The following is an 11,342-nucleotide window of genomic DNA, read 5'->3' on the forward strand; positions in this document are numbered from 1 at the left end:
TTGTGATACTTGTTTGCGTAATCGATGAGCATTTGAAGCCCAGTGACAGTAGTACTAGTTATCAATGTATAGGCCTATGTAATTGTTTATTTAAAAGAATAAATAATTAACCAATAAAATACAGATCAGAACATTTTATTCCCAATTGATTGATAAATTGATTACCGTCCAGTTTAAGGGTCTATGCACAAGAATATGGGAATTCAAGCCTGTAGGAAGGATTTAGAGGAGAGCGGGGGTTCATCTATCATCCCCTCCATGTTTGAGGACGATTTTGATGATTTAGCACATCGGATATCCTGAAGTGGCACGCTAATACATTTTAATAATACATTTTTAAAATTCAAATTTCAAAAATTTTGAGTTAATTTCCTACATTTTACTAATAATTAAGGCATTTGTGGGAAATTGGAGTTTTTTTAGCGCCTTGGAATTGGAATACATTGTTTGAAGGGCCAAATTATATTTTAAAAGTTGATCTCACGGGTCAAAGATATCTCCGCAGAGTTGAAAGCAATCATTATACATTTGCGTGAAACTCAATTACCGCTAAAGGCCTTTTTCGGCAATTTCAAATTATTTATTTTTTATTTTGTTTCTTTTTTCTGAATATATACATAAAACAAGACAAGAAACATTATATTCAAAAGATAAAAACACAATAAAGTACCGAAATTGGCAACTTATTTCCGTTGTGGTCCTTACGTAAAAACAATCAGAAACAGAAAAAACAGGACAAAATAAGAAGGCCTAATGAATAACAAGCATAAAAAATCAATTAAAAATTTAAGTTATATGATCCCTCATTTTTAAAATTTCGTTATAAGCTTCAGTTCATTTTTATAGAGCGTAGATGGAAGTTGCACTTTGAACAGTAAATGGCAAACGATTCCATTCATATAATCCCAGTTTCAATGAATGTGAAGCGGCCTTAGACTAAGGAACTTTTAATGAAATACTGTCGTAGCAAATCTGGTATTGTAATTATGTGTTTGGCTAACCATAGTGATACATGAATTTAAATAACCAGGAGAAAGTTAATAATCTTGTATGATACACTTTTCGTTCCTTAACCCTGAGATCAATTGGCAAACAATTTAATTTAGAGAATTCATTATAACCAGTGCACGAGGTCTGAAACATAAGATACATCTAATAATTTTATTTTGGGATGTCTGAAGTTTAATTTTGGTTGCTTTATCAAGGCCAGAATACCAAATACAACATCCATAATGATAGTGGCATTATTGAGTCAAAGAAGATCTGAGGAGTTTAAGGGCATATGGCGTGAACAATTTTCTATTCTATATAAAAACTTAAAAGCACAGTGCACTTTCAAGATCAAGACCCAGGTATTTAACGGATGATTTTGATTTAATAGACATCATTACAGGTAATGTCCATACAATTGGATTGTTTTTTACACATATCTTGTACCAAAAAGGATTGATTCAGTCTTATCAAAATTTAAAGTTAACTTATTATCAATTAGCCATTGATTTAGTGACTGGAGTTCATTACTTAATTTAGGTTCGATTAACGCAACATCTTTTTTAGATACCGTAAGTGCTGCATCATCAGCATATAGCATTAATTTACAGTCTAAGGCAGATTCCATGTCGTTGCCATAAATTAAGGATAGGAGTGGGCCGAGAATATTTATTATACTTTTAATTGTACTCTAGTACACAGGCACCCAAAACTTGTGGAGTCATTAGTAAAGTTTGGCGGGTCGCTTTATCAATGTAATTGATCACTATAAAATTCGAGTATCGAATTTAAAAAAAACATAACGTTTTCCGTATGTACACAGTACGCATGAGGACTACCGAAAATTTTCGGTAGTCTTTTGGTACACCAACTTTTTACTACCCCTGTAAAGAGTTTTTTTTTTATGAGAAGTCTTTTGATACACCAACTTTTTACTACCCCTGTAAAGAATTTTTTTTATGAGAAGTCTTTTGGTACACCAACTTTTTATTACCCTTGTAAAGTAAAGAATGCTATTAACTAATGCTATTAAGGTATTTTTATAAACACTGTTCTTTGGTGGTTCACTAACTTTTTATTATCATATAAAATTAAGTACAAATATTATTGACGATAAAACCCATTAGACATAATGCAGATGAGCCTAATAGTTGTGTTTACCTCTGATTTAACAATGGGCTTCTACAACTGGTCTCAAATCAGGTCCTATTCTTCACTTCTATAATTGACGGTATTGTTCATTTTCTTATATTATCAGTGAATAACCAAAAAAAGATTCTCTGACAAATACTGCAGATTTGCTATACTGCAGTGCATGTTATTACTAAGATTCATTTAATTGTTCACATAGTGAGACCATCATTATATTCCATTGCTGAGTACCGGTATGCATTTTATTGAAAGTAAATGGTCCTTTCTGTTATTACTCCACATTCACCTCTGCCACCACCAGTAATTTGTCCTGTATATCAGTACTTAAAACTTGTCCAAGGTGTTTTCTGTTAAGTTGGATATTGATTATGGAGCATTATCCTGTTTGCTAATTACTATGACACATATTGAACACACGTTTAACTAGCATTTCATTTTCGGTATTTTAGACACTTAAGGTCTTTTTCATTATCAGTGAGGAGGACATGCTATATCTTTGATTCATGTTCATTCCACCAACTACCATTCTTTAATACAGACATACCCAGGTATTCTTAAAACAAACTTTAGCAGTACACAGTTTAGTTCAGACTAAAACCTCAAAATTATCTCATTTTGTATTCTTAAAACAATCTATGACTAAATCACACACACCTCAACTATATTTATACCAGGAAGATTTGTTTAGTCTGGACTTGAAATTTTACCCATTTTTAAAAACGTATATTTTTCGCTTTCCGTGGTCCTATTCTTCATTTCAAACAGGCAAAAAAAAAAAGGAATAAAAAAAAAAAACGTGTTATGATGTACGGTATATATATATTACCCCACTCATCCACTCTAGTTTTACAGTATACATTAATTGTCTCGTATGTTATATTTATATATTGATGGGATTTTCGGTCAAAAAAAATTAGGTTACTTTATTGTTTGTAAGCCAACATCGCATGCAATGGCCTGCTTTCCCCCACGACAACATGGCATCGAAAGTCTACAAACCCGTGCTGCTCTAAAAGTTGCCGGTACTCTTTCTCTGTCCTTTCTTTTCCGGTCATGGAAGTAAGCATCGCAACGTTAGATACAAGTGTCGATAGTGGACCAGTTTTAGTCTCATTTAACAATCGTTCTACTATCAACACAGCACCTCCTATAGCAATAAAACAGAAAAATACTCCTGGTAAGCATTGTCCTATTTTGAAATTTAATCATTTTCAAAAGAAATATTATATCCATCCATCAAAATATATTGTTATTGTTGTCACCACAGCCGTCATCGTCGTCGGCTTTATCGGCTTAAGTATGATTGATTACCAGAAAGACAACAGAAGCATGATTTTGTTTTTACTCAGTATAAGTTCTGTTACTGCCTTTAAGCCGGTTTTCATGCCACTAGGCGAATTTATTCGCGCGAATCAGAACGTCGGTTCGCTTCCTGAGCTCTGATTGGTTGCACATTTTTCGCTTTGCAAACCGACGATTTGATTCGCGCGAATAAATTTGTCTCGTGGAAAACCAGCTTCAGGGCATACCTTATTTTTATTATTTTTCTCATTCCGGACAGCGCAACCAACGAAAAAGTTAATTTAGAGTCGGAATCATAGAGCTATTAATCATATCTCTATGGTCGGAATAAGAAATCCGAAAAAAAAAAGAAACCGAGTATGGGACGCCAATTAAATTAGGTATGGCGCGCACTAAGTGCAATAAAGAGTGAGTAACTCAAAATTAGGGCATGGAACCCAGGCTAGGGCGTACCCTGTCAAAAAACTTACCCGATTCCAACGAATTAAACGACTTTTTTAAAAGTTGATGAACTTTATCTTCTTCCCAATTGTGAACAATTCTTGCCAAGATGTACAAGTTGGCCTGAGGAAATTCGTCTTTAAAAAAATCTCCAGCAACAAATTCTACTTTCAGCACTTTGGAATGTTCAGGTCTGATATTCTGTGCTCTCTCTATGACAGAGGGTAGATCAAAAACTGCTACTGAAGTATTTGGATACTCGGAGGCTAAGGCGTATGCTATCGCCCCTGAACCACCTGTAAGGGAAGTTAACATGAAATAACATCATCATTTATTTGATCTCAATCCAGACTAAGGACCCTACTAATATTCTGTATTTTCAAACCTGCACTAAACATTAAGAGTTACACAGATGTTACAAGATGCAAGATGATGTCAACATGAAATCAGAGCCAACAGCTAGCAATGAAATAATTAGGCAGTACAGTTGACTACAGACACAGATGATCAAACATGTAATTGTATAGTACAAGTTGATTTGTTTATACTCCGGGCCATGGGCCTATGTTTGTGATTATAAATGTCCTAGATATCTGGAACAAGTAATATTTAGCCGGATATTGCAACCGATCTTCATTAACTGTTAAAGATGAATTATTACTCAATACTAATAACTTATACGAACATATGCATTTTATACAGCATTATACTTTATCATAATTGTATAGTAAATGTTTGTTTATACTTCGGGCCATGGGCCTATGTAATTGATCTTCATTAGCTGTTAATAAATAAAGATGAATTATTACACAATATTATTAATAATTAGGTCTAATCAAAACTAATTATTTATTTAGATTCAATTAATGAGGCATTCAAACACCAAATATTATAGGACACTATTAAGACCTTAGGATTAAAATTTCAAAACTCCATAAGTTACCTCCTAAGTCACATATTCTTCTGAAAGGTGAAATATCAAATGATTTGGCAACACCTGGTGCCGTTATAGATGACAAATCATGCATAAATTGGATGAAATTTGCTGTATAGTCTGGATCACTACTGTACAACGAACCATACGTCTCAGAGGTAACCTGTTTTAGAAATACAATGATAAAAGAAAGTGTATCATATCGTTTAATTTTGATGCAATGCACCATTACCAGACACTAAGTTTATATTTATAGAGTATAAACAAAAAAAAAACAAGTGCACTTTCTCTTACACACCTGACTGAAACGCTCACACATAGTGGAGCGGTGGTTTAGCTAAAAAAGCAGGTTCGCTTTTTTCAAGTTATATGTACACAGTATATACTGTCTCTTATACACATCTAGATGTGTATAAGAGACAGCTCCACTATTGCATGCAAGCAAGGGTAAAGCGACCTGGCTAATATAAAGGATTCTGAAGACCTGGAGACGTTTCGTCAACGGCGGCAGGCTGTATAGCGGACTCAACGACATTACCGATGAATCACCATCCCCATACCTACATTAATTCACACATTCGCGAACATTCTATTCACAATGACGTCAACAACAACACCAATAATAATACATTTAAGTACGATGGGCCATGACTGTGTGTGTGTGTAGTTCGGCCATCTCGTCTTGTCGCCATTTGCTGATAAGAAGGGCGTAGGCCTATCATATTGATCTCGGTCTGTTATTTGACATGCATCAAAGACTAGTGCTGTCTAGTACGCATCGGAATAGGATTAAAATTCTCAACAAAACCTCAATGGCCTAGTTGGTTAAGGAGTCTGCATCAGGTCCCGGGTTCGAATCCCGGTTGAAGCACCTATTTTTTTACACTCGCAGATTCCTCTTCTTTATCGTTTAAAATGTATTTATATATATTTTCAGCATTACCACAAGACAGTTTAGAGTTTAGCTCTTTCAATATCATTTTCTTTAAGAGTGGTGCCCGAAAACGTTTGTATTATTCAAAGTTACGACAACTATACACCTTTGCTCCATGAATTTTACTATTATATTATTGTAGCCGATACAGATTGTTTAGTTTGACAAAAAGATCTAGATCCGATTACGGGAATCAAGTTTGCCGAAATTTAGATTGCTGACTCCCCTTTGCCAAAATCTATTTTGCCGAATGCAAATTGCCGAATTATGAATTGTGAAACTCAGTCTGCTGAATCCCACGTTGTCAAACCCTTTTGCCGAATGTCGATTTGACAGCATGCATAAGAATTAACAACTGCACAGAATATACATAAATACATACATTATTAGACCTAAAATAGCATATACCGGTACATAATAAATTTTATCTAAAAAACTGCAATACACATTTAAAGCGCAAAGCATACGTAAAGCATACTATTAAACATCTATATACAGTATGATTATTTTACTTCACAGTTTACATTTATTTATCAAAGTTGGTGGATATTCGGCAAACTTAGTTTCATGAGTTTTCTGACATTCGGCAAACTGGGTTTCTGCAAGCAATCTGGCCTTCGGCAAACTGGATTTCGGTAGTCTGATTGGATACGAAACGGATCAAAAGTCTGGTGACAGCTGGTCTAAAAGTTTGAGTGCCACAGACGTGGATGAAGGAGTGAAGACTGCTCACCTCAAATCCAAAAGCATCCTTGTAAGCCTGTGTATTATTTCCATCCTTGATAACAGTCATCAACTGCTGGAATAAAGGGTATTGGATGCGTGAAGCATAAAGCACCGCAGCTACCATGTTATTCGGCTTATGTGCCTGTAGGGCGTTTGCTACCTCTGGGATATTGCTGTAGACTGCTGTAAGAAAATTCAAACTGATTGTATGTACTCATACGTCCACTTACTCATCACTTCCATCTCTCCCCAATGTACGAAAACCTGAAGTTGAAAAATCTAATACTCCACGTTAATATACAGCTGTAACTCATTGCAAACATCTATTTACCTCACATAGGTACTTCACATAGTTTAACCCACCAAAATACTTAACTTGCTCTGCCACAACCACATTGTACCCAAATGCAACCTCTTCACTCAACACAAACAACTCTATAACCTTGAAATTGCCTCTTTACTTACCAGGGTCAGATCCAGCATCTTTTTTAATAAGTTTCAATCCAGCAGCAAGATCCAGAATTCTTTCTATTGCGTCCAAATTGATGTTCTTCTTGCAGGCTATTTCAAATACAGTCATCCCGCCATCACAATTATCAAGTAGATCATATAATTCAAGGTTGGTTGTCACAAATAAAATCTACAGTTTGACCACAAAAAAAGTAGGGTCAGAAGGAAAACAATCAGTTTGTAAGATAACAATACCAGTCGCAAAAAACAACTCAGCAACTAGAATCAAAACAAAGTGAGACCAAAATCACCAAACTCAAACCATATAATACAACTCGGACTCCAAAACCAACTCAAAATATAATGATAATAATGAAGTGTTCATCGCTTAATAGAATGCTCATATATTTTTTTTTGTAAAGAGTATGATACCAGTCCTACAGGGAGAGCAGCTAAGCTCAGTCAGACTCAGTCAAACTGGTGGTAGCCACTGTGTGTGTGCTGAACGCTATCGGAGCGTTATGTATATGGGTATGCTTTCTGACTTGAGAAGTTTTAGTTGTGTTGTCCCCCAGTTGAATAAACTGGGGCAAACTATCTTCCAGGTTATAGTCAATGATTCGGTCTTGTGTAGGGGTGGCGCTAGCAGGGTGGGGGAAGGCTCCTCCCCCTCCCCCGTCGGGGAGAAAAAGCACAATTCGTCAGGAAGAAAAAGCACAATTCGTCGGGGAGAAAAAAATTCGAAACCTTTTAAATCGAAGCTCGACCACGCCCACTTTGCTTTCGTCGGAGAAATTTTACCCCTTGTCGGGGCATCATCCCCCCTCCCCCCAGGCGGGGATCTTGTCTTCGGGCAAATCCTGGCGCCACCCCTGGTCTTGTGCACATCCAGCAGCCATGGAAATTCATGGATGATTGACTATAGCTGGAGTGTCCGTTTTGAATGTTGCTGCAAACCCATGTTGATCAAATTGTTGAGTTTAGTAATGTTAACAACATGAAACTTAACCCCAGTAAATGCAAAACTATGAATTTTGCATTCAGTAAGACATTGCCTAATTTTCAACCGATAAGCATTTATAATTCTAAACTGAAGCTACTAGGAGTGACCGTGCAAAATGATCTTAAATGGGTCACTCATGTAGAATAAATTGTTTCACAAGAGCTAGTCGTACACTATTCATGCTCAATCACTTAAATTTGGATTTCCCTTGCTCTATAGTTGAATACGCATGTCCTGTTTGGCATTCTTCCAACACAATCAACACATTCTGCAACACAATCAGCTGAAGTTGAAAGAGTACAAAAACGTGCTTTGATTCTTGGTCAGCTTTATACTTCCTATACCACTGCCCTTGAGAAACTTAATTGGACAGACTTGATTCTCGACGTCATTCAATTGTTTGTAAGTTCAGAAGGAATGCCCTTCAGAACCTTAATCATTTATTTTCTGTCAATCGTAGACTTGCCACTGGGCGCTCGCTATGCTCCAATGATAAAGTTTTCGTACCGAACGATTCCGTAAATCAACCATTGCATATATAATCATGGAGGTATTATTATTATAATACCTCCATGATATAATTAACTTGTTCAACTCAAATGTAATTAATGATACATAATTGCAAATTAGGTGTGATTTCAGCTTAATTGATGTTGGGCTGTTTTCTGATCGTTTTAATTGTTATTAATCATTTTTTGTGCTTCTATTTTCCTATTGTACTGTTTTACTGGTGTAAATGTTGATGTTATTCAGTCTATGCTGCAAAATCAAAATGTTTTAATAATAAACCAGAATAAATAAATAAATAAATAAAGGAGATCAGAAGATTACTTAGAAAATAGGAAAGTATTTACAATCAGAAAAGAGTCGTATAGAAAAGACAAAAAAAAAACCAAAAAAACAAAAAGAGAGACTGAAAATAACACTTATGTATACGATTGATGGTGATGTACCATAAAGGATAACAAGAAACTGCATAAAGTCTACTGAATATAATTTGACTTATCCTCTCTTTCGAGTCAACATAGACCTCAACACGACGTAATGCCGCGAAGTTCCTTGCATTAGTCGCAAGCATGCTCTTAATTTTTTGAATATGAACAAAACAGAACTTCTAAAAGAATAATTTAGCATTATTACCGGTATATATAGTATATATTATGATTCACTACTAAAATAATCAAACATTGAAAGAAACCTGTGATTTCTGGTAGCCAGTATAAATGTCCAGTAAGTGTTCAGGCCATCCTTTTGAATTAGTAGAGTTGGTTGATGAACACATGATATCCTCTCGCTGCCACTGATTTGCTATTGAATGCAGCGTAGTCGGTGGAGCCGTATAGTCAGGTAAACTATGTAAAATCAAAGACTGGTACCTGTAGTAATTTATATAGGGGCTTATATTTATTGTCTGTTGGATTCCTCGGGTGCAGTGAGGTGTTACATCTATAGAGATAAGGCAAAATATCTGTATAAAAAACAATGATTGTCTATGAACAATAATAACAGAAGTCGTGATTATTCAGTTGGACTCTTCCATTTCATTGAGGATAATTATATTTTATTGAAATTCATGTGAAAGATACTGTAATGGCACTAGAGCTATATAATTTTTATTTACATCATCATTTACATAATCGAACTTTGACTCTAATATCATTTGAACGACACATGAACTGACCAATTGTCTCCCCTTTTTTTCTCCATTAATATTGCCGGATTTAATCTTTAACACCTTATACACCTCCCCAGCCCGATCAACAACCAGATTCAGATTCTACAGATGTACGCCCAAAAATACCCCCAGAAAAACTGGTCTTGTAAATCCTGCAAAAAAGTGACAACTGCCTCCAAATACGACCAGTATATTGTGTATTGCACTTGATCCATCGCACGCACAAAAATAAAATTAAATTTGTTTAAAGCTCATTCAAATATATCTCCCGGAAGTTACTTCACTACTTGACAGGATCGGTCTGTCTGTCAATACTGTTTCCAATAAGGACAAATTTATTAGCTAGCATATAATAAATAGGAAAAATCTACATGTACTGTAGGTACTATAAATTAAAGGCTGTGTGCTATATTTGTTATAATTCCCTTTGGTCAGGCATATAATGTGAATATCGAAATCACTTGCTAAAAACCCCTAATTCTTTGACTCTTTAAAGGCTTGTAAGCATCTTCCTAAATAACGATGCTCAGTGTTTAAAGAAATCAAGCAACCAGGTCAATCCTCGTGTTCCTTTAGCGTTGAAGGTATAGTCCAGCAAACTTTGGTTGGTTGCATTTTTTTTGCTATATTTAAAAAAAAATTTGATATGATGTAGAGTAGACATAGATAAATCAAAAAAGTATGTGCAACATTTTTTTCTTCATACGTAAGGGGGGGTTGCCAGCAGTTTCAAAATGGCCGCCAATTTTTCCTAAAATTGTCACTTATATTGTAAATATTGTAAATTTATGTCATTAAAATGCAGTATTCAATTGGAAATCCACTCACAACAATGACAACAACAGTTAACTAAACATTGTACACATTTTTTAACTATTACAATTTAAAATGGCTGCCATTTTCCATTATTTTAGCTTTTTAGCATACATATTAATATAATAATAATCGACCTGTACAAAAACGTGTAATAGAGCTAGTTATATGCAATTGTCATATGCTATTATGATTATTACCATAATATATATATAAGATATATATATATCTATATATGATATATATATATATATATATCATATATAGATATATATATATATATATCTTATATATATATATTATGGTAATAATCATAATAGCATATGACAATTGCATATAACTAACTCTATTACACGTTTTTGTACAGGTCGATTATTATTATATTAATATGTATGCTAAAAAGCTAAAATAATGGAAAATGGCAGCCATTTTAAATTGTAATAGTTAAAAAATGTGTACAATGTTTAGTTAACTGTTGTTGTCATTGTTGTGAGTGGATATATATATATATATATAAATCATCAAAGAAAGGTAAATACAGTGTTCGAATAAAGGACATAATACATCGTGTAGCATAGCTCTCAACAAATGTAGTCCTGTAAACATTCTCGAAAATACCCCCATCCTTCCTAACAATTCATTGTTGGTCACTTTGGACGTATCCTCTTTGTATAGCAATATCCCCCATGGTGAAGGCCTCCAAGCCCTTGCTACATTTTTACCCCAGCACTCGTTTTCACATTAACACATTAATGTCATAATCTCCATAACTAACTTTATCCTGACGCACAATAATTTCACTTTCAATAATAAACACTACCTCCAAATTAAGGGCACTGCAATGGGAACCAAAATGGCTCCGAATTATGCCAATATTTTTATGTCCATTCTTGAATCCAAACTCATTGCTTCATTCCCTCTT

General features: G+C 34.7%; 1 protein-coding gene across 2 annotated transcripts; it reads right to left on the reverse strand.

Annotated features, from left to right (window-relative positions):
* Window positions 1-558: 558 nt before the first annotated feature.
* LOC117107252 (acetylserotonin O-methyltransferase-like) lies at window positions 559-9,392 on the reverse strand. Of its 2 annotated transcripts, none has more exons than XM_033248878.1 (6): window positions 9,131-9,392; window positions 6,945-7,119; window positions 6,487-6,659; window positions 4,829-4,982; window positions 3,915-4,181; window positions 559-3,289 (listed from the first exon to the last, which is right to left on the reverse strand). In XM_033248878.1, the coding sequence occupies exons 1-6, from the start codon at window positions 9,212-9,214 to the stop codon at window positions 3,066-3,068; spliced, it is 1,077 nt and encodes a 358-aa protein (XP_033104769.1). In that variant the 5' UTR covers window positions 9,215-9,392; the 3' UTR covers window positions 559-3,065. The 2 variants fall into 2 exon arrangements, with proteins under 2 accessions (XP_033104769.1, XP_033104768.1); XM_033248877.1 differs by having other exon boundaries at window positions 6,487-6,662; window positions 9,131-9,390.
* Window positions 9,393-11,342: the final 1,950 nt, after the last annotated feature.

Source organism: Anneissia japonica, unplaced genomic scaffold, assembly GCF_011630105.1.
Source record: "Anneissia japonica isolate Jap-2015-1 unplaced genomic scaffold, ASM1163010v1 scaffold211_len1577895_cov191, whole genome shotgun sequence".
In the NCBI taxonomy this organism is placed as follows: domain Eukaryota; kingdom Metazoa; phylum Echinodermata; class Crinoidea; order Comatulida; family Comatulidae; genus Anneissia; species Anneissia japonica.

Coding starts and splice junctions, on each gene's coding strand:
- LOC117107252 (XM_033248877.1), bottom strand. CDS start 9,214: ATGTGTTCATCAACCAACTCTACTAATTCAAAAGGATGGCCTGAACAC. Junction 4,983..6,486: donor AGGATGCTTTTGGATTTGAG/GTGAGCAGTCTT, acceptor TTTCTAAAACAG/GTTACCTCTGAGACGTATGG. Junction 4,182..4,828: donor AAGAATATGTGACTTAGGAG/GTAACTTATGGA, acceptor CTTCCCTTACAG/GTGGTTCAGGGGCGATAGCA.